We start from the raw sequence: 24,424 nt of genomic DNA, 5'->3' as shown, positions 1-24,424 counted from the left end.
CACTTTAAGAACCTAGACAAGATGCCAAACAGTCCAACAGAAACAAGTCTTCCCAACGTCGACGACCAAAGAACCGTTCCCCCTCCAAATTCAGTTTTAGATTCAGCAATTACCCCTGAAGAACTAGACACTGCAATTTCAAAACTAAAAAACAAGAAATCAAGCGGAAATAACAGAATTCTGAAGGAAATGCTAAAATCTAGATCTAGTAAAATGATGCTCAAAGAACCACTACTCCACCTGTTTAACTCATGTTTAAGTAAGGGTTATTTCCCACAAGAATGGCCAGTCAGTCATATCGTTCTCATCCACAAGTCAGGAGACACCTCATTGTGAGACAATTACAGAGGAATCTCAATAATCAGCTGCTTAGGGAAACTTTTCTCATCGATTTTAAATTTACGTCTCGGTAAATACGCTGAACAAATTTGTAAACTTTATTAAGCAATCAACATTGTAGTCTTTGACAAGACTAAATTGGGTTGATTTTACATTTCATTCATAAAAACATTACATTTAAAATACCATTAGTTTAAAAAGACAGCGAATTTCCGATATTGTCAAAATCTCTCAACATTAAATATACAACACAAGCACAAAGATTTCGCGGGCTTTACATTGACGAAAGAGTATGAAAGAGAAAAACAAAACAACCTCTTTCAACCTCATCAAGCCGGCTTCAGAAAAAACCTTGGAACAACCGATAATCTATCTGGAAAATTATACTGTACACTTTGGAAATTGAATGTAAATGTTAGAAAAAGTAAAATTATTGTATTTACAAAGGGTGGCCGTTTACCCAAAAATGGCTCGTTTTTATTCCACAATCATGTAGTTGAAATTGTAACGTCATATACTTATCTCGGCATTATTGTGAACTCAGCCGGCACGTTTAAAGCAAATCATAAGTACCTGAGTTGCCAGGGTTTGAAGGCTTTATTCGGAATTAAACAGTCACTAGATCAAGCCAACGCCCCACTATCTGTTAAAAACAAACTTTTCGACGCTTGTGTAAAACCTATTTTACTTTACGGTTCAGAAATTTGGGGCTCGATCAGCCAAAAGCCCTAAATTCTGCCCCATTGAATCCGTCCACCTTAAATTCTGTAACAGTCTCTGAACGTTCCTAGATCAGCCTGTAACCTTGCATCAAGGGCGGAACTAGGGAGGTACCCAATGCACCTGGAGGCCTCCCTAAATGCCATTAAGTATTTTCTTCGTATACGCCAAAACGTGCCGTCTGACAGTCGGATGCAAGCGGATGCCCTCTCATGTCAACTACAACTAGAGACTAGCGGCAATAAATGCTGGGCGTCCGGTATCCGTAAAACTCTGGAGGAATGCGGTTTTGCTTACGTATGGCGTCCTGATATATCTCTGAGCACAAATCTATCACCAATAATTAACTCCATCAGCCAACGATTGAAAGATATTTACACACAAACATTTATTACTGAAATCCACAATGACCATAACAGAGGTACATCTTCTAGTAACAAGTTACGAACGTACCGTTTGTTTAAAAGTATATATAAAGAAGAAGAGTACCTATCGGACAACAACATTCAACACAGGGTAGCTGCAACTAAACTCCGAATAAGTTGCCACACATTACTCATTGAAACAGGACGACACAACCGCATTCCTCTCCAGAATAGACTATGTCAATACTGTAACTAGAATAGAGGATGAACAACACTTTATTTTAGACTGTGCTTTATATTCTAATGAAAGATCTATCCTTTTTAATCATATCAAAGAGAAGTTCCCATACTTCGAACACCTAAATGCAAATGATAAATTTATATATTTGATGCGGCTAGACATGATGTGTTCCCACATTTTCCATTGTACAAAAAGCGAGAAGAAGTTGACTACTCTGTATTAGCTCAGTAACTAGAACAATTTGTATTAGCCTAGTATAGTATCCTTGTATGTTCCTTATGTATGTATGTCTAAGTCAAGCAGTGCATCTTTTGTCTACACTTTTCTACATACGTTTGTTATGTGTCTGATTAGTCTTGACCTGTACCTAGCCCGCGTCGTGGCATGAATGTACAATAAAGGTATTTCATTATTATTATTAATAATACAAACACGCGAATACTCGTGTGCACACGTACACATACACAAGACAGACACACACAAACAAACAAGCAGATACGCAATGAAAGACTATTGACTCAGTCAACATATTACCATATGATTCACATGTCAGTGCAGCATTACAACATAAATGCCGCAGGAGAAATGGAGTATTTAAAGAAGAAATTTTAAAAATTCGATTCTGGGACCTTTCCACCCAAAATCCTACTTGTAAGAGCTTATTCATTGGTTTCTAACAGTCCCAGAGCAAGCAAAGGCCAGTTCTAAACCGTAACGCTTTTGCCGCCAAACATCTGCTTGGGGAATATTCCCAGTCACCAGTTGATGCCTGATAAAAAGTTTTACCGAAAAAAGTTACAACAAAGTTCTAAATTTACATTCGTAACGTTGAAAGGCTCTAAATATCCACTAAAACATCAACATTTCTCAAATCATACGAACAATTATTAAATTTATTGTAATGTGTTGATTTTCTAAAAAAATCTAACGTCCCTGCGTTTTTGTAAATTTGATCAGGCACTACAATAATTCCACAGGACAGCCCCAATTTAAAGTTCCAGGCGCGAGTTCGAAATTTGCCCAGCCAAAATGGGCAGAAGAAGAAGAACTGTGGAGATATTTCAACCTTCACGTCGAACCAAACGTCTTATTTCGGATCAGATAGACGAGACAACTCCTTAAAGATGAAGATCCAGGTCTTGAGCCGAAATCCAGACGACTGCGCACGGGAAACCAAGCGGAGAATCCAGAGACGTGAGTAGAGCTTAAAGCGCTCCCCTCCCCCTCCTATAAATGCAATTTCACAGGGTCAAAACAAACGAAAAAGAAAGTGGTACAGCGAATATTCTTGAAGACTGGGTAGAAAGTCTGATAAGAGCGTCAGCCAGGCATATACAGTATATATATATATGTATACAAAAGTAACGCCCTCCCATGCCCGTAGCCAGGATTTTGAATGGGGGGGTTCTTCCCACTGCTTGAGGGGACATCGAGCGCCGTAGGCGCGAGGTTCCTAGGGGGGTCCGGGGGCATGCTCCCCCGGAAAATTTTGAAAAATGAACCTTCTAAAATGACATTTAGTGCATTTTTGAGAGGATTTCCAAGAAAAAATCTGACAAAGGGAGCAGTTTTTGTACGATTCCAGTCCATCTTTTCAAGAAAAATCTTGGACCTTTACATAAAATGTGGACCAAAAAGTGGACCTTTACATAAAATGTGGACCAAAAAGTGGACCTTCACATAAAAAGTGGACCAAAAAGTGGACCTTTGAGCCTTGTGGGGGGGTTCTTCTTCCATGGCTACGGGCATGCCTCCTTTCTCAGCACTCGAACACCAGAGCTGAAGTGGTACTCATTCCAGTGCTGAGGCGGCTTCAGATCTGGAAGAGCCGTTTAGCTCTGGAAACCGAGAGCTGAAAGGAGTTCAGCACTGGAAGTAGAATTACGAATATTCTGCACTTGATACAAGTGTAGCGTCAAGACCTACAAAATCTATCACAAAGGTGCTGTTTCAGTTTCTTGTAATACTAAGGACCATTTCCAAAACCATATCCAGTTGCGCGGGTAACTGTTTTTTGGCGTAAAGTTTAATAACATTTAGTTTAATTTTAGTTGCAGGAATACATCAAGTGATTCGGCACTGATTTCCTTCTAGTACCTCTCAGCACTGGGACATTCCATTTCCAGTGCTGGGGAAGACGTCAGCACTGGTTTGAAGAGCTGAAGATTTTTCAGCACAGGTTTTCCAGTGCTGAATTCTTCCCCAGCACTGGTAAATCCAGTGCGGAAGGCGTTACTTTTGTACACTCAGCACTCTGTTCCAGTGCTGACGGCGGTTTCACTCAGCACTGGGGACCCGGTGCTGAAAAGAGTTTAGCACTGGAAACCAAGAGCTGAAAGGAGTTCAGCACTGGAACTCCAGTGCTGAAAGGTCTCAGCACTGGAAGTGGAATCACGAATATTCCGCACTTGATCAAGAAAAGAGTTCAGCACTGGAAACCGAGAGCTGAGACAATGAGGAACAAGACTGGATTTCCAGAGCTGAGGGAGCTTCAGCTCTGGAAAAGAGAAATCCAGAGCAGAAATCCAGTACTGAACTTTTTTCAGCACTGGAATTCCAGTGCTGACGCAATCTCGACTGCTGATTCAGCACTGGAACACCAGAGCGGAGGGCTTTACTTTTGTATATTTGCATCAGCCAGATGTAAATTGTGCTGTGTGGTGTAGAAATGTATCGGGTTTGAGACTGTATGATTTGAATTGTGAAGGTTTTGCAGTCCGTGTATAAATGCGCCATATTAAGCAACTGGCTTTCCGGGTGAGTCGGCTGCAGTTCAGGTCACTTCCTAGTGCACCCTACTATAATTTTTACACCGTCAAAGTGAGTCATCTTGCCAATGGGATGCTTAACTATAGAAATCCCCATAGGGCGAAAACTGTGTTCTGCTACCTTGAGGATGATACATGATCATCAGTGGCTATAAAATCTTTTGACTATATCCACTCCTGGTGTGGATATAGAAATTTTTTTACCTGTATAATTTTTTTTTGGTCCTTAGATCCACTCCCAGTGTGTGTTTATTGATTTCTAGTATTCTACTGTGTCAGACTGATTTGTGTGCCTCTGAGCGCACCTTCCCGTAATGTATGCAGACTTTGCCACTCTGTAGACATGGGAACTTGGAAACTTTTCCGGCAAGTTACGGTTTTCAGTTTTAACCGTTTTGCTTGTCAGTCCTTACTGAGCTCGGTGTGGGTGTTTTCTGTCACACCTCCAGCGCTGCCCTGAATTCTGTCCATATCAAAATTTCACCCCCAAACTTCAGGCACGATGACTGACATTCTGGTCGACGTCATGAGGCCTTTTTAAAATGGTGGATCGACCACGAAAGACGACCACGTCGCAATTGGTCAGTTTCCTTACAAGCTACAATACTGCCACGCTGCTATTGGTCGGGGTACCAGCTGCTGCAGTGAGGGAACTGGCCATGGCTAGCAGTGGGGAGGGCGGCCGGCATCTATCCACAGCTTTTAGGCAAAAAAAATGCCAACCTTTAGGACTATAATCATTCCACTTGTGTGCACGTGGCTTCCGTGTTGTTTTGTGATTATCAGCCTTTTCGACGTCCACTACAAGGTTAAACTTGAAGCCCGAGGTTTAATCTTAAGCCCCCAAAGCCCCAAACACACACCAAAACCCAAGTTTTGGGCCTGCCACAGAGGCTAGTATTTCTGGGAGTGGATTAAAAGACTTTTTTTATATCCACTCCGAGAGTGTCAATAGCCATGTGGGGAACAAAAAATATTCTGGATTAGGAAATCTGTCTGAAATTTACCTTAAAAGTTTACTGCCATTTCTTAGCACATTTTTGCCATCATTTTAAACTCGAAGCATTTGGAATAGCCTCAACAAGCTGCGTGAGGCGTCTCATTATCTCTTGGCACTGCCCAGAAATTATGACAAGCAACCTTTTTTTTGTCGGGCATCACATTTTTTGTCATTTTCGCCATAGCCTACTTGGAATGCCCCCCAGCATGTCAGAGGTGTAACCCCAGAGTTGTATCCAGAACCGGCTCAGACATGATCCAGACAAAAATATTGACCAGATTTTTTAATGCCCACATCATGTCCTGCATCCATGCATATCACCATTAGTAATTCTCTAAAATTTAAAAAACATAACAGACTTAAAAGCTGACTTACAATAGTAATTGATCCAAACCGTCACCTTACCTCTCGGTATCTCAGTTTACCTATCCAGTACTGCTCCATCCATGTACCCTAAAAAGTTCATTTAAGCCAAAACAATCTACAAAATGACACATTTCATAACACACGGCAAAACAAATTACTGTTAGGCCACTCAGATTTTATTTGTTGCTTCTCGGATCTCCCTGTCCATTTTTTTCCTGATTTGCACACACAAAAAAAATTGTCGGTTCTAAATGAACTGCAAAATGGTAAATGAAAGACAAATTTTGGCCCCAATGGTTGAAAAAAGTCCTTTTCTCCCTTGGGCTAGTTCTTAAGTTTTTCAATATAACAATGCAATTTTGTTTCATTAAAAGTTCAAAATCTATTGTCTTAATTATAAACCAGCCTGGTATGTTCACTTCATGGCTCATGTTGTAACATGTCCGGCTATCATGGTCTTTTTTTTTTTCGCCCTGTCGCTCCTAATTTTTTCTGAAAAAATCTGAGAAACAACAAATTAAATTGGTGTGGCCTTACTATAAAACACAACAACAAAAAAACACATTGTCAAGTAACAATCGAGAAATGTATGAAATCCTTGACCTCCAGTTGAACACTACCTTCAGTTGGTACAATGTCCCTTAGGCTATCAATTTCTGTATACAAATAACTGTATAATACGTAATAATATGTCCCAACTATGAAAGCCCTAATCCTTGCACAAAAGGCTTAACCAGCATTTTCTTATCATTTCTAAGTTACTTTGCACAATCTTTGTCTATCAATATAATCATTTCACCTTCATTCCACTCCCTAAGTATGGAATTTCCATCATTTACATGTATGTACATTCAAATAAATCCTCAGCTGATAATAATGAATTTCCTAATCAATTATGAAAATCAGGTTGTGATTTACATAGTTATCAGCTCTGTCCATCTTCTTTAGTACCTTAACACCAAAAATTATAAAATTCTGTCTCATTCACTTATGAAATTTACATACTAGTTCCTGTTAGACTCACCTTAAAATCTGAATACACAGCTGCTCATAAGTGTCATAGGACTAAGGCCATAGCATAATGCTTTTACTTAGTACATCCTCTAGTGTGTATATTATTGCAATACCTAGAATTACTTCATCTACATAGCTAAGCTTTGTTGATCCAAGTCTTTGCTTCTAACAACAGCTGGGCAGCCTTTGGACAGTTGTGTTGGGTGTTGTCAGATCCAGTAGATCCAGTGTGGCTGTGGATTTCCTTCTTCCAGCATCAGCAGTTTCTGTTGTGGGGGGGGGGGGACAGGTTTGTTCAGTTAAAACTTTTGATCCAACACAAAGAAATTTTCCCACCTAGAATTTGACCAGTCACTCTGGTTTTCCTCAGTAGACTGACCCCAGTGAGGCTTGTCATGTGGCTACTCTGAAGTGTTATAATTTTTTTTTATTATTATTATTATATATAGGGGCAGCAATCTTTAATTATAGAATCTTCTAACTTACGAGAAGCAGGTTAGGGCAAATCATTATTAAACAGCCTTTCCTGAACACAGCTTACAGTTAAAGCACATACCTCACATTGGGACTGACTCAAAAGAAAATTTAAAGTAGAAAGCGTCCTTTTTCTATAAAATTTTAATTTTTCGGAAAGAACATACCAAGAAATGGATTTTTGACTGCCCTTTCTGGCTGAAGTTCACTCGCTGCTCTGTTGTTGTGCAGCACAGTCTGTATAACAAGGACAAAGAAAGGGGTTAATGTTTACAGTACTTATCAGAGTGTGTCTTATTATCTACTCCAGACAATCATATTTAGTTCACCTGGAGCATTTTTTTTTCAATAATAGTTTATTGGCAACACTTCTTGTACATGGCAGCGTACAAAACCGCTGAATTTCGTACACAGGTTTAAAAACAATTAAACAATAAGGTGAGCTAAACAAACAAAAGACATTGACAAACTAGGTACATGCAGCTCCAGCACATTTAGGGCCAGTTTCACACATCATCAGATCTAAGATGTCCTGACTCTCTCACACTCGGTATTTATTTATTTTTACACTCACTGTTGGGCTTTATTGATATTCTTGGTGAGCAGTTATATTTCAGTCAGTACAATTATTACAGTATTAGTCAATTATATTTCAGTCAGTACAATTATTACAGTAAAGTCAATTATATTTCAGTCTAAACAAACCATCCCTTCCCACACATGCAGTGAAACCAATCACTGTGTATTTATATATATTAGGTGTTATAGGTAGTGTCACATTATAGCTTTCCAAGCCTAATTGTAATTAGAACATTAATGTCCAAAGGTTTTTTCGGTGAAGTGAATAGCTTAAGGCTGGATCCAATAGGGCCAGTGCCACCTGCTGGAGAGTCAATGTTTTTTTTCTCTTTTGGGCATACAGAAAGTCATGATGATGATGACAGAAAGTATGGCAGAAAGTGCCACAGCATTCTTCTGAACATAACAACACATTTTGTTCTTAACTTTTATTGGCACACTGTAGCTGTTTTGCCACCAATATGCAGCAGGGACGAGGCTAAAAAACAAGTGGTACAACCATTCTTGAAATAAGGCTGGACAGTGGGAAAATGCTGTTACAGTAACAGTTCTATCTTTGGGTTCTGGCTTGTGATTTGTTTTACACCAAGATGTGACTGTGCATTTCTGTGCTATTTATATAATATACTATATTAGGCTGATACACATATTTGCTACATCTTGAGTAGTCGGCTTTGCCAAAAACAAAACCAACTAACCTGCCGACGCCCCAGCAACTTCTCCACTTTCCAACTTCTCTGGAGGGTTTTCAGACACGTTGTGGTCCTGGTGTTGATCGGAACTTTCTGTAGAAATGAAACAAGATAACAGAATTTACTCATGCCCTTCTAAGTCCAAATAGTAAATATTGCCAAAATGTGCCAGACTCCATCCATTGAGGGGTTTATGCAAATTGCTGGTCTAACAATGAATCTGTCAACATTGGGTCCATCCACAACAGCTGTCACATTTTCCTTGATGTGACGGAGGAACATGCTGACATCTGAAATTATGAGGAATATAATAAACATAGCTTATTTTTTTCTTTAGATGCACGTATTCCAATACAAAACATGCACAGTTGATATGATATACTGCTGCACAATTACGTCGATGAAGGTTAGACATCCAGGTAATACGATACGTCAAAAAGCAGTTACTCAAGCAACTGGATATGATTTTGAAAACGTCAGACGTTTCAGCTAGTATCCACTAGCTTTCGTCAGTGACTGAGAGACGAGAGACGAAAGCTAGTGGATACTAGCTGAAACGTCTGACGTTTTCAAAATTATATCCAGTTGCTTGAGTAACTGTTTTTTTGCTGCACAATTAGTTTGCTACATTTTGAGTCACACAGAGACTTAGTCCATCCATAAACTTCCCAGAAACTTCATCTTTTCCACCTCCCAACTTTTTTTGGAGGGTTTTCAGCTTCTTATAGATACAATATTCCAAAATTTCCTCACTTCGCTCAGGTGTAAATGAGTATTGTACTGTCCCTGTGTTGGTGGCGGCATTAATATAAGTTGAAAAAACTGATGTGATTAATACATGTTTCTGAATAAAAAAAAAATATTCCAAAAATACATCAAGGTAAACATGCACAGTTTATAGCATTAGGCTGATACACATGTTTGCTACATTTTAGCACACGGCTTAGTCCAAAACAAATTTCCCTCTGACTAACCTCGGGACGTCACAGCAGATTCATCTTTTCTACCAATGTTACATGTTTGATTCTTCTTAACTCATAATAGAGCTAAGATTCATACTAATTTGGAGATTGTTACATAAATTTCATCAACCATGTACTACTAGGTGACAAAGACATTGGTACCAACCAGGGAAACTACTTGGGAAGAAGTAGAGCCTCTTGCGTAGGGTGTGCGTCACTTCCGGTTGCTGCTTGTACTCTTGCTCTTGGGTCTGAGTTTTGAAGTCTGACACTTTGGCGTTTACCTGGTTGATGAAACAAAAGCGTCACTATCAGACTGATTCACAAATCAGTCAGTTAACAGTAGTCTCTACCAGACTAACTACACTGGCTATATACAGGAGAATATTTGCCAGAGTTTGGCCGCCTTGTAGGTTTGACGGGCCCACGAAGGGAAAGAAGCCACACGAGAACACAGGGTTAGCTCACACAGATAGCCAGAGAACACAGGGTTAGCTCACACAGATAGCCAGAGAACACGAGTTAAGCTCACACAGATAGCCAGAGAACACGGGGTTAGCTCACACAGATAGCCAGAGAACACGGGGTCAGCTCACACAGATAGCCAGAGAACACGGGGTTAGCTCACACAGATAGCCAGAGAACACGGGGTTAGCTCACACAGATAGCCAGAGAACATGGGGTTAGCTCACACAGATAGCCAGAGAACACAGGGTTAGCTCACACAGATAGCCAGAGAACACGGGGTTAGCTCACACAGATAGCCAGAGAACACGGGGTTAGCTCACACAGATAGCCAGAGAACACGGAGTTAGCTCACACAGATAGCCAGAGAACACAGGGTTGGCTCACACAGATAGCCCGAGAACACGGGGTTAGCTCACACAGATAGCCAGAGAACACGAGGTTAGCTCACACAGATAGCCAGGGAACACTGGGTTAGCTCACACAGATAGCCAGAGAAAACGGGGTTAGCTCACACAGATAGCCAGAGAACACGGGGTTAGCTCACACAGATAGCCAGAGAACACGGTGTTAGCTCACACAGATAGCCAGGGATCACAATGTTAGCTCACACAGATAGCCAGAGAACACGAGGTTAGCTCACACAGATAGCCAGAGAACACGGGGTCAGCTCACACAGATAGCCAGAGAACACAGGGTTTAGCTCACACAGATTAGCGAGAGAACACGGAGCTCACACAGATAGAGTCCAACCATTGTGCTATATACTAGAAGTATATGATAGCCATGCAGAGAACACGGGGTCGGCTCACCATCATGAGCATGTCATGTAGCTCCTTCATGTCGGCGTGTTCAGTGATGACATCAGCGAGGGCCTCGACCAACCACGTTCCTGTATTGGAGTTCCTCCAGGACACGTGACCTGTCAGAACACGTGAAACATCATCAGGAAATAATTGTGACTTTGTTACTGATATCGTTTTTTCTGATGCGAACCTCCCATCTTATACACTTTATGCGCATGCTATTGGTCACTTTACAGTTCAACTGTGGCAACACGTCATGACGTCAGTAGTAATAACAGTTATGTCAGCTGTACAGAGCTGAAGATTCTTCAGCTTAGAGATGAAATAATAGCTTTGGACTTTAGTAGCATTTCCGTGGATCATGAGCATTATCCGTGTCCCGGGTTTGGTACTTACCATGCACTGTAGCGTACATGACCAGCCAGTCGCTCGCTGTAGGTAAGGTTTCTCCGGCATCAGGACTCTCCACAGGTGTGGCCCATGTGATTGTTGGAGGGGGCGGTGACACAGTGGCCTCAGTACTTCCATCGGATGCTTCTGTCTCGGTTTGGGAGGTGCTGCTTGCTTCATCTGTGGCCGTGTCTGCAAGTCCCGTGTCCCTGTCACCTGGGAATAAATAGGATAAAAAGGTTAACATGAAATTCCAAAGCTTACTTTTTGTCCAATGGTAAAACTTAACCTTTCCCCCCAAGAATCAAAATTATAACGTTTTTAATGTATCATTTAATGAAAACTGTTACATTTTACACGTGATTAAGCAATCTCAGTGGTTTGGGATGTTTGTGTTAAAGTAGCTGTACATGTAAGGGACAGTGCAATTTAGTTCCCATCGTAAAAGGTTCTGCAATACTGTAACTTTCAGAAGTTCAATAAAAACTAGGATGATATGAATGAGGATAATGAATAAAGTTGATATAGAAAGGCTTAGTGACATTATTTGCTTTCCTACAGACAAGTATTACATTTGCCTAATTTTGTAAATGTGAAAAACAAGTTCAAAGATGTTTCTGTCTTAATTGGATGGTTTTAATTCGGGTCTTTTAGCCACGATTTTCCGTAAATGATTCTCACCTCCTCTGCAGGCCTGGATGAAGAAAAGTTTCGGCTTCCCCACGAGACTCTTGCAGGCCTGGAAACTAGAAATGATGCTGTCCACAGACACATGCTGTCCGTCTGTGCCCAACACGCCTGTCTCTGTGCCATGGGACAGCAGGAACAGCACGAAGCAGTCGTAGCTGCTGTGATCTCTCTTGGAGACGTCCTTTGTTACAGCTGCAATTTGCTGTGGGTTCAACACAAGATGATTGTCAACTGAAGCAATGGGAAACTGTAATCATTGTTTGTGCTTGGAATGTTATACAATCATGTATACTATAAATACATTGTACATAATAACTCTACTGACTTAGTGACAGGTGAGGTACAGTGGCAGATAAAAATGTGTAATGTCCACTTTGGATTACTGATAGAGCAACATACCTAGAATGTCTTTAGCAAAAATAGCGCCTATGGTATTTGAACAGCTCTGATTTCAATTACTTGTATCAGGTTACTTTCCAAGCAGAGTTTTGGGTTTTGGGCTATTTTTCTATATATAGTAAGTGCATAAAAGAAACCCGATAAAAAAGCCTAAAAACACGTTAAAAATAGCCCAAAACCCAAACCTCTGCTTGGAGAGTATATCAGGTACCATAAGAAATCGTAATTTAAAATAGAGACGGTTGGGCAGCGAAATCATCCCTCCGCGGCATAACTCGCGTCGCTAACTGAAAAAAATAACACTGCACCCTACAAGTCTGCAAAGGAGGCTAATACAATATATAAGAAATTCTAATTTCTTATATGTTAAGACAACAGATAGCTAGGACAATTACTTTCCAACACATAGAAACCAACAGCTTCTGATACCGATGGGCCCCACCTGTGCTGTAAGGTTCTGTTTGATCTCCTGTTGCAGCTTGAGTTTCCCACAAATCTCCCCGAGTCTGTCCAGGTCCTTCGCTCCTCCCGGCCTGTTTCTTGTCGGGTCCGTAAAGTTGGTGTTGCTGATGATCAGCGCGACGCCGCGCGGGTCGGAGGTCATCTTGTAGCAGTCCTTTTCAAACAAATATAGCATAAATTAAAGTTCCACGACCCCATACCATTATAGCATAAACTAGAGTTCCCCGATCTCATACCTTCGCCAAATGATGTTAATCTTTATGACTGACAAAGTTTAGATTAGATTATTCCCCCCTGATTTAAGAAATAGGAACCTAATTTTCATGAATTATATTGTTTTATCATAATCTCAACCAAAAGACAAAAAGTCTTATATTAACAAAGAATGCATTCTAGCATTTCCTAATAAATTATGCAAATGAGGTCCTGATTTCAATAAATTATGTTTAATGATGTTCACCTCAATTTAACTTTCAAATACGAAATGTATGAAATTCCAGGCAGTTATCATTACATAATTATAAAATTTTCTCATTAATTATGCAAATTAAGTTCTTTTTAACATAATCAATATCTTCCTGTGTTTCTCTCGTTGTCAATTACCAATGTCACAAGCTTCAATTGTCCTATCATGGAATGCAGCTGATTTATAGAATTTCCCCATAAATTATGCAAATTACATCCATATTTGCATAATTGTCACATAATTATATTAAGCATCACGTAAGCTACCTACATACCAAAAATCACGACGATCCGTCAACCGGTTCTTGAGTTATCCCCTTTTGAATATTTTCAAGAATTTATCCCTGCAGTTCCAGAGCAAGCCGCTAGGGGGCCTAAACTCACGTCACTTCTTTCCCAGCACAAGAGCTACCTACCATCTAAATTTCAATACCATAGCATGTCTAGATCATGAGATATCAAAACCGGAAGTTCAGCTGCAGTACCATAATAAGCCGCTAGGGGGTCGAAAAATCTAATCATTTTGAGGTCTCATCAAGACCTACCCACCTACCAAGTATCAAGACAATCCATCAAGGCCTTCTCAAGTTATCGTGTTTACAGACAGACACACACACACACAAACACACACATACACGAACGCCCCTGAAAACATAACCTTCTTGGCGAAGGTAATAAGCAAGTGGGGTTGTGTGGCGTAACGGCAGAGTGTTCAACTCAGATACAAGAGATCCCGGGTTTGAATCTTGGGAAAGTCACTTCACGCGACTTTCCTCACTTCACTCAGGTGTAAATGACTACCTAAGCTTCAGTTAGGGACGTCCCTCGGATAGGACGTTAAATGGAGGTCCCGTGTTTGGGAGAGCCACACCCCACGCACTTACTGTACAAAACTGGAACTGGTGTGTTACGCCTAAAAGGCGGTTTACCGGTTATGCGAAACAAACAAACATTTGTCATAGCGCAGGACCTGGTATACATAGTGCCATCACCACTAGACCTGAGCATACACTTAAAGGGACTCAACAAATGGAAATACTCCTACAAACTTAACTAAAATTGAACCAGAAACACATTTTAAGAATCTATATTATTATTAAATAAATATATTAAAAAAATGAACTACAAAACATATTTTAACTGTTGGCTGATGTTATGTTGATTTGCTGTTGCTACTTACATTTTCTTGTTGAGACAGTTTCACTCGAGTCGGGGCTGATCCACGTCCGACAGCTGCAAATATGGAAAAACAGAAAATGTCAGTCATTGGGGTAAAGTCTTTGTAGTATTTGATGTAATTTCTAAAGTATCTACAAGGTATAAAGCTTAAATATCATATGATTACTTATTAGGGAGGAACAAGATCCATATGAAAGATTATCTACTGCTAATGATATAAAGTTAACTTACCGGATAATCTGGCCGGTCTGTACACAAAGTCTGCTGACGTTAAAGTCCTCTTCCTGACCCTGCGACACCTGACGTCACGGCCGTCCTCTGCAGTCCGGTCCCTCAGTTCGAACTGCCACGGGTTGTCCAGTCCTGCCTTGATGCAGTGCGCACAGGTGACGTGGAGGGCGTACAGCACACCTGGCCACTCCTGCAGCAGCTGGACCAGCACCTCCAGCAGTGGGTGGACCACGCCCCACATCTCATCTGCCTGGGCAAGCCTGCCTCTGGTTGCCATGGTGATGTATGTGTCGTCTGCTACAGGTTTGGAACACAAGAGTACGGGGTAGTCCTGCCTGTAGGCCATGACTCCATCTTTCCAGTCTACCCTGTCCTTGACAAGTGGATGGATCCCAACGCTGAACCTCTGAAACAGTCCTCGAGGACAGAATCCTGTGATGTTGCACACCAGCTGCAGCTGTTCCTGATCTTCTGGTACGTCATCTGGCCAGTCATCTTTTAAATCCTCTGGCATTTGTTTCTCCAGGTACCAAGGTATTCGGTACTGACAAATATGTTTGGAAGGATCAGTTTTGTCTTTGACTTGCAACTCAAAGCAAAGACCAAAATGCTGCATCAGAGCTGTAACAACGTCAGGATCGATGTTTGGTGGTAGCATATATGTCATCACCTTCTTCTGGATCAGTCCACGGTCACGTAGATCCTGTTCAAAAACCTTGAGCTGTCCGCGAGTATAATCAGCATTCTTCAGTCCAGGTGTTTTGAAAAGTTCCTCGATATTGTGATGGAACAGATCTTTGAAGATTTCAATCAAGGCAGCAGGATCATGGAAGACGTAGTCCTTGAGATCCGGTATGTCCGTGTACCTGAGGATGGTTCCCACCTGCTGCAGGTGAAAAAGGACTGGCTCCAGGCTGTCCGCCGTGAGACCTGCAAACTTCCCTAGCTGCAAACAGTCGTTTCGCGTCATCCACTTTGGTCTCTTGTCACTTTGAGGATTCAGAGTTGACAAGTCTTTATTGTCAGACGAAGAGTCATCATCGTCTGTTGGCGAGTCATCACCGTCACCTGTAGTGATTTCCAGTTCTTCTGTTCCCTTGTCACGTAGCTCGAGCATCTGCTGTTCAAACTCCACCCATGTCCGCGGGAGGATCTTTCTAAGCCTAGGAAACAGTGACGTATCATTGACCGATTCCAGTAAGTGATTCCTTAGTGAGTCCAACCCAGATGTTGGTTCTGCTGAACTGATGCAGTGCACATGTTTATCTGTAAGCCACATAGGTTTATCCAGGAGATTTTGTGCATGTTCTATCTGCTGTTTTATTTCCCTTTGTTCCTCAATGCTTTTGGCCTCTTTATATCTTTTGTTGAGTGTCGTGATTTGGCGCTCTGTATTACTTTTCCATGTGTCCATCTGCTTTTGGAACTTTTTTTCGATGTCCTTCACTTTACCATTTATTTCAGCCTCACTGCACTTGTCCTTCTTGGTGCCCACTATTGTAACCACCGCCCCCGGCACGCGGGCATTCAGTGTGTCCAACCAATACCCCACGGCTTCTGTGTATCTCTCTTCACTGCAGCTGTATGTCTGCAGGTTCACTAATAACAGGTGAAAGGCATCTGGAGTCAGAAGGAACTGATGAGTGAGATGGTACACGTCATGGCCGCTAAAGTCGTACACTTCAAACTTGATGTTGTCATCAGGTGCCCACTGAGTTATCTCTACATAGTGTGTGCGGTCCTCTTCTTCTGTCAGGGTGGACTTGCCCCTGTCTAGCGTTTGTATCAGGCTTGTTTTTCCCGCCATTTTCTCTCCCAAGACGACAACTTTCAAATGAGGGCTTTCCTTTTCTTCCGAGCGTCCAAGTTCCTCAAAGTACTGTCTGATAGCAGCGATCCCCTGACGGCAAACCTCAACTGGTGGTTTTATTAGTGGATTTCCACCAACGTCAAGGTCACGTAAGCTACTGAGCTGCCCAACCTCCGCGGGTAACGTCTGCAGTTGGTTACGGCTCAGGTTCAGCCGTTTTAACTGTGACAGTCTCCCCACTTCAGGTGGGAGTGTGTGCAGACCACACCCGGACAGACCCAAGTGTTTGACGTTAGCGAGCTGCCCGATTTCTGCGGGTAATGTCTGTAGTTGGTTACGGCTCAGGTCCAGCCATTCTAACTGTGTCAGTCTCCACACTTCAGGTGGGAGTGTGCGCAGACCGCAACCGGACAGACCCAAGTGTTTGACGTTAGTGAGTTGTCCGATTTCCGCGGGTAACGTCTGTAGTTGGTTACCGCTCAGGTCCAGCCATTCTAACTGTGTCAGTCCCCCCACTTCAGGTGGGAGTGTGCGCAGCTCGCACCCGGACAGATCCAAGCGTTTGACGTTGGTGAGTTGTCCGATTTCCGCGGGTAACGTCTGTAGTTGGTTATTGCTCAGGTTCAGCCATTCTAACTGTGACAGTCCCCCCACTTCAGGTGGGAGTGTGCGCAGCTCGCAGTCGGACAGACCCAAGTGTTTGACATTAGTGAGCTGGCCGATTTCTGCGGGTAACGTCTGTAGTTGGTTCTCGCTCAGGTCCAGCCGTTCTAACTGTGCCAGTCTCCCCACTTCAGGTGGAAGTGTGCGCAGCTTGCAGTAGGACAGATCCAAGTGTTTGACATTAGTGAGCTGTCCGATTTCCGCGGGTAACGTCTGTAGTTGGTTACCGCTCAGGGACAGCCATTCTAACTGTGTCAGTCTCCCCACTACCAGAGGAACTGTCTCCATGCCTGTTCCCGCTAGTTTCAGTACCCGGAGGTTGGTGAGCCCGGCCAGCCCATCCGGCAGGTGGATCCCGCTGTTCCCGCTGAGGTCCAGTTCCTCCAGCTGGGGGAGTTTCAGTATTACCAGGGGAACTGTGTCCAGGTTACGGTAACGTAGTCTCAACACTTTCAACTTGTTCAGTTTAGACAACTCATCTGGTAGGGAGATTTTCAACATTGACTTCCAGTCCGCACTTAGATCCAGCCATTGTAGGTTTGACAGTTTCAGCACTACAGGCAGTATTGTGTCCAGGTTACAGCGTTTTAAGTCCAGGGCAGTGAGGTTGCTGAGACCCGACATCTCATCCGGCAGGGTGATGTTCTCGTTGTTACTCAGGACCAGCATTTCTAACTGCGGAAGTTTCATCACGGCAGCGGGGACTGTGGCAAGGTTACAGTTATCTAAACACAACAGTTTTAGATTGGTCAGTTTGGTCAGCTGATCGGAGATATCAATGTTCGTGTTGCCTGTCAAATCCAAAGCCTCCAATTCCTTTAGTTCAAAAACTTCCTCGGGTAGTTGACTGGCCGGAGTGTCGATAGATCTACCATATTCATGAGACAAGTCCAGTGTCAAGAGAGTTCTTTTCCCCATCCTAATGTGAGTCATGTCCCATTCTTTTGGCTTCATCTCGTTTTTAATGCTTGACAGTTTAGCCATGTCGATATTTCTAGAATTGAATAATAGTGAGAAAATAAAAATGATACATGTAAAAGTAATTTATCATTATGGTGTTTTCATGATTAGCTTTGTAACCCTTTTAAAGTTCCATTTCTAATACATTGTAACTAATAAGATCATTGTATGTACACAAGTATTATCTCCTGCACAGTCCATTAAGCCCACCATAGACTGGTTACCAGCTAGGCTAAGTGAAACTTCGCTCATGTACTAACAGTAGTAACTGTTACTGTTAATCTCTATATAAGCAGCTCCTACGGTGTAAGATAGCATCCATTGGTCAGGAGTGATCATTTGCCCTTGGAGCTGGATACAGTTTTTACAGTCTGTAAGAATCTGCTTGGAGATTAACTGTACTACATGTACCTAAATTATGATGTCATGATTGTGCAATGGAGCCGTCAACACGAAAACTGCAAAAATAAAATCACAGAGAACACTTAAAGATTTACAATGACATATACACAAACATGTTGCAAAGAAGTCTAATATGATAATGTATGCTCACTGTTGCCTGGGCCCAGGATTCTCCTCCACATCCCCTGCAAGCTTCAGCATGAGTTGTGAGATGGCCATCCACACCAGCAAACATGACTGCCAGCAGCACAGGGGGTGAAACGCCGGGTTCCTGAAGCAGCCTATCCGGGCCCTGTAGGTGCACAGGTCAACCTCCATCCTGACGGCCGCAGCTGAGCTGTGGAGTGGAGGGGGAAATATTATATAATTATAGCATTCTCCATCTTGAAATGAAATTGTGTTTGACAGTCAAACTTGCCCAAGCGACCACTTCTACAAACCAACATCTGGCCATGACGACTGCTTTTTTCTCGGTCCCCATATTTTTCCCATAAACCTTGAAATCTGTGTGTTGGTGCCATGCTTTTTGTAAAAAGACCACTTCAGAATCTCTAAGAAGGCCACATTTCCTTGGGCCCTGGGTAGGCGTCTTAAACATGTTTGACTTAATTATATGATTTGCACTTATGATAATCATTATAATGCCGAATATAAAATTAATACTTATTGATACAAAAAGTGGAAAAACAACAGCCTAGTGTTGGAGAGGTAAAGTCCCTCTCCCAGATCAAGACCAAGCTAATAGCCTTCGCATAGGCAAGAGCATGTAATTTGATGGGTAACATCCTAAAGAGCCTTGTATAGGCTACTGTATGGTGGGTTACTTCTGCACACAGGTAGCCTTAGCATCCTGAGGGGCCTGGTAGAGGCTACTGTATGTTGGGTTACTTCTGCACACATGTAACCTAGCATCCTGAGGGGCCTGGTAGAGGCTACTGTATGGTGGGTGACTTCTACACACCAGTTTAGCATCCTGAGGGGCCTGGTAGAGGCTACTGTATGGTGGGTTACTTCTACACACCAGTAACCTTAGCATCCTGAGGGGCCTGGTAGAGGCTACGGTATGGTGGTTACTTCTACACACATGTAACCTTAGCATCCTGAGGGGCCTGGTAGAGGCTACTGTATGGTGGGTTACTTCTACACACATGTAACCTCAGCATCCTGAGGGGCCTGGTAGAGGCTACTGTATGGTGGGTTACTTCTACACACATGTAACCTTAGCATCCTGAGGGGCCTGATAGAGTCTACTGTATGGTGGGTTACTTCTACACACATGTAACCTTAGCATCCTGAGGGGCCTGGTAGAGGCTACTGTATGGTGGGTTACTTCTACACACATGTAACCTTAGCATCCTGAGGGGCTTGGTAGAGGCTACTGTATGGTGGGTTACTTCTACACACATGTAACCTTAGCATCCTGAGGGGCCTGGTAGAGGCTACTGTATGGTGGGTTGCTTCTACAATTTGTCTTAAAGTTCCTAGAACAAATCGAACGTTATATATATCAAGATCATAAACAGAGTGCAAACATACTAGTACTACTCAGACAGACGATTAAATGCATTCCCTAGTGAATTGAATTTTGTCAACAAGATAACTCAAGAATGGCAGGATGGATTGGTTTTACACTTAGTGGGTCCGTAGGGTGTGACTAAATCTAGAAATGATAAGATTTTGGGCCCCCTAGTGGCTTCCGTTGGTACTGCAGAGGAACTTCTGGTCTCCATAACTCACGATCTGGACATGCTTCGGTCATGAACGTTGGATGGAGGTAGCTATATTTATCTATAGATCATGGGGTGTGATACACAGAGCCGCCCAAAAGAACCGGTTTTTCTGCAACCTTCAGGCCGCAGAACGCAGTATTCTTTGGCTCCAGTGTGAAAAATTAGTCCCAAAAATATTCAAACTTTGTAGAAATCTTACATAAAAGTGCTACGGCAGAAACTGCCCAATATTATAATACTGGTGTGCAGTATTTTACCAAGCGTAAACTGGAACCTGAGGTTTGCCCGGGTGGCGTACGGAGAAAGGCGCATGGATATCACAACGGGCAGTCAGGGTGAGTCGGCTGCAGTTCTCTGGGCCTTCGCTGGGCGCAGTGCAAAAGTGGGCGTGACACGCCGGTCAAACCACAACTGTTGTTCTTTTCAATCGTTTTGTAGATTACAAAGTGAAGCATTTTTCTTATTTCTCTTAATGCGCCCCAGTATGATTTGAACCGCATCAATGTCAGCCTCAAAAGCGATTGTCTAGGACTGCGACTCGCTCGAGCAGGTGTTCTTAAGGGTTCAAATCGCAGCTAGCTGGGTTGGGTCTTGTCGCGTGTGTCTAGTGTTCCCGTAGTGGGTCGTTCGCCGCTGTTACACTGTTACTCCTTTCTTTCTATGTCATACGCTTACCCACAAATGCTTTGTACGACTAAAGCACGCACACAATGTTGATATTTGTATGTTACTTTATAAATGACTACTGAGAGAAAATGCTTGACAGTTTTCTGAATGAAATACAGCTAATTACCATAAAACTTCAGCTCAAGAAGCAGAGTACAAAAAACAACTCAAAATTGTCATAAAGAGACGCTTATGAAAAGAAGTGTTGTTCTTCTATCAGAGACGCCAACAAACAAAACTATCAAAATTCCTAAGCGGGCACCGGAGGGGCGTGACCAGTTATAGATAACTACGCTTCAGGAGTTGCTTTGTACCAGGTGTCAGGATATAATAAATCAAGTTGAACCAAAGACAAAAACAAAATCCCGCCAGAGAGGGCTTGGCTGGAACTGAGGGTGATGCAATACACCGTGTTGTCTTTCATTTGTCATAACCACCCCGGAAACACAGATTTCAATGCGAACTTGGCCAGATACTGAGATTATTTAGTACGTAAATTTATTTTTACCTAAAAACGTGATAATTAAAAAAGGCGTGATATTTCTTTCTCCAATAGTTATCCCTTTTTTTCCATATGAAACTCTTTATACAACATATAGCAACTTCACCAACTCTCTATGGAAAAAAAATGAGATAACACCTCCTTATCTCATTTTTTTTCCATATAAGAACTTCACCAAATCTCTATATGGAAAAATAATGATGGAAAAATAATGAGATAAGCAGTCTGCAAGCAGATGGTGGCCATATGGCCGGTATTCCGGTCTCCCAGGATTCCATACCCTCCAAGCAGAGGTTGGGTTTTGAAATTTTTTACGTCTATCATCTCGGGCCGGGAAACTGTAAACTCCCTCGGCGTGTTATCTCTCTATTTGTCCCATATTTCTATTTCCAGCCGCGCCTCAAGCCTGGTAGAGGCTAAGTGTCCAGCATACAGCCCAGTGTAACCAAAGCAGACTCAATGGCTGACCAACACACATGTTGACAATCATCTCGGAGTTGTTTGGCGGTGTCTGATTAACGACCGGCCAGAGACACAGCGAGACAGTAACACTATCTAAACAAAGATTTATAAAGCAAAATCAAGTACTACTACTAGTGTATGAAGTTATGTATGTATCAAAATCCCCTTGGTGGGCGGGGCAGTTCTATATCCACGTATTCGGCCTCAAAACCGTGCTCTGTCTATTATTTAGACTTAGACGTAAAAAATTTCAAAACCCAACCTTTGCTTGGAGGGTATGGAATCCTGGGAGACCGGAATACCGGCCATATGGCCACCATCTGCTTGCAGACTGCTTAGCTCATTTTTTTTTCCATATAGAGAGTTGGTGAGGTTCTTCTATGGAAAAAAATGAGATAAGGACGTGTTATCTCATTTCTTTTCCAAACAGACTTTGTATTGAATTCTTGTATGGAAAAAAATGAGATAAGGACGTGTTATCTCATTTCTTTTCCAAACAGACTTTGTATTGAATTCTTGTATGGAAAAAAATGAGATAAGGACGTGTTATCTCATTTTTTTTCCAAACAGACTTTGTATTGAGTCTTCTATGGAAAAAAAATGAGATAAGGACATGGTATCTCATTTTTTTTCCAAGTAGAGATTGATTGTGGTAAAAAAAATTGCCACAACCTTTCAAAAACTACTTATCACAACTTTTTAAATTATCACGTTTTTCCCTTAGAATAAAAATACGTACTAAATAAATGTGACAAATAATCAAGTCTGAAAATTTGGTGTCCCTAAACAAAAGGTTACACGACTCTGCGATATTATGTAACATTTTTGTGCCAAAAAATGCCCAAACTGTAAATATAGATACTAGTAATTGAAATTTTCTCATCTAGATTGTCAATTTCAATAAATGTTAACATATGAGCGTCGCTATTTCGCTTTTCAGGCGACTCAGCGCAGCGCGAGAATAAGTTGCGGCAGGCCCGCTGTATTTTTAGGAGGCTCCTAAAATAAAAGTAAACAAATAGCAGTTTTCGTTCGGGTATCTTGGCCAGGTTTTGCGGCGCAAAGACATTGATCTTGTTCTCCCAAAAGTCAGTATGAACCCAGGTACATGCAGGCTTATAGCGAAAGAAAATGTTGAAAACAGCGATGTTTAGAAATCGTATACAAACGTCGCTTTAAGAGTTCAAAGTGTTGCAAGTTAGGTTGGGTCTCTCGGCACTTGTCTTTTTTTTTATTTATTCCAATATCTAATCACAAGACGTGGCGACGGCACACTCAAGTTTTTGTGAACTTATAATAATACCGCCACCAACACAGGGGACAATACAATACTCATTTTCACCTGAACGAAGTGAGGAAAGTGGTGTTAAGTGGGCACTTGTAAGATCGGTGGCATGTCAGGACTCCAACCCGGGACGTCTTATTCCGAGTCGAGCACTCTGTCGCTACGCCACACGACCCCACGTGAATGCAGCAAAACAAGGATACAGCAAAACAAGACGCGCCCACAGATACACCATAAGTAGTCTATTTGGGTGTTTGAGTCTAGAAAAGGAGTCTAAAAAGGATACTACTCAGGGTGCAAAATACCCAGCCACTCTCGCCACACAAGGCAAGTTTTCTGTGCGACACTTACTAGAGATGCTTGCAGCTTGGTTGCCTGGTGCAGTTTAACTTAGTTATCACCTTTTTTTTCTTTGCATATATAAAGCGATGCGATGTTTTAAAGTTTACCTCAGCCCGGCTTACAGTTTCTGAAATACACTGACGTATCCTATTTCCGCCAGCATGTGACCGATACTTTTTAATACAGGAGGCTAGCCTGGTATCCAGTCTTATGTGAGGGTGTTCAGGCAGGTTGTGTCTTCGTGGGCTCTAATAGCTCACCCCGCCCAGTGCAACAGGCCGCCCGGTAGGAGCGTTACGCTTATAAGAGACAGTATGCTTGGGGATTTGGTGGAGGGCTAATCAATCTCTTGTGAAATACACACCGGGAAACCTATGTGAGGCGGGCGGGACAGAGCTCTTTCGGCCCCGACCACGATCAGACTGGATACCAGGCTAACAGGAGGCTGGCTTACAGCTGCCTTCTCAAATAAACTTTTGGTGTTAACGGCAACCTGATATATCGATGGGCAACCGGAGCTTCTGAAAAAAAAAGCATTTCAAGCCCTGCTACTGACTGAGGGAAAATGTTTAAACTCACGTTTGTATCAGCAGGTAGAAAAACAGTTGGCCTTGTTCAAGTCTCGAAGGCTCGAAGTTTCTCGCGTTGGATTTCGCCGGTTTCTTCTTCCTTCCTCAAGATTGAAAGGTCACGTCCTTCCAGAAACCTTCCCTTTAGAGCGAATTTTCTCTGCCGCGGACCGTTCGGAAAGACTAGGCGGGGCCGGGCGAGCGAACTCGCGGTCGGGAAAGGCCCCGAGCCCCGCTGCTCTACCCCCCAACTACGGACCCCGAGTTGGTGACGGTCTTGCTCAAGTCTTGTCGTTCTTTCACAGGACTTTGCCAGTTAAATCTTGTTCCGCCACAAGAAAACCTCACGCCCGTCAAAAGCTAACAACCTCTTGTCCTTCTACTGTGTTTTACCGGGGAAAATGCACGGCAAAATGGGGCCGAGCC

The 24,424-nt window shown here is 42.5% G+C and overlaps 1 protein-coding gene and 1 long non-coding RNA gene across 2 annotated transcripts in view; both read right to left on the bottom strand.

Moving 5' to 3' along the window:
• The window catches only part of LOC109471708, a 61,201-nt gene extending 37,168 nt beyond the window's left edge, over positions 1 to 24,033 (bottom strand). The window contains exons 1-2 of the mRNA XM_019771048.1: positions 24,009 to 24,033; positions 18,592 to 18,779 (exon numbers count right to left, since the gene is read on the bottom strand). Coding sequence (XP_019626607.1) covers positions 18,592 to 18,760 — 169 coding nt within the window. The 5' untranslated portion in view covers positions 18,761 to 18,779; positions 24,009 to 24,033. The remainder of the gene's footprint in view (positions 1 to 18,591; positions 18,780 to 24,008) is intronic.
• LOC109471714 lies at positions 6,783 to 8,652 on the bottom strand. Its single transcript, XR_002140321.1, has 3 exons — positions 8,565 to 8,652; positions 7,455 to 7,524; positions 6,783 to 7,079 (listed from the first exon to the last, which is right to left on the bottom strand). It is a non-coding gene; the product is annotated as an uncharacterized LOC109471714 (long non-coding RNA).
• Positions 24,034 to 24,424: the final 391 nt, after the last annotated feature.

This window comes from Branchiostoma belcheri, unplaced genomic scaffold, assembly GCF_001625305.1.
Source record: "Branchiostoma belcheri isolate BF01 breed outbred unplaced genomic scaffold, Haploidv18h27 scaffold255, whole genome shotgun sequence".
In the NCBI taxonomy this organism is placed as follows: Eukaryota; Metazoa; Chordata; class Leptocardii; order Amphioxiformes; family Branchiostomatidae; genus Branchiostoma; species Branchiostoma belcheri.
The sequence above is the reverse complement of the archived record's forward strand: the minus strand, read 5'-3'. Positions and strand labels throughout refer to the sequence as shown.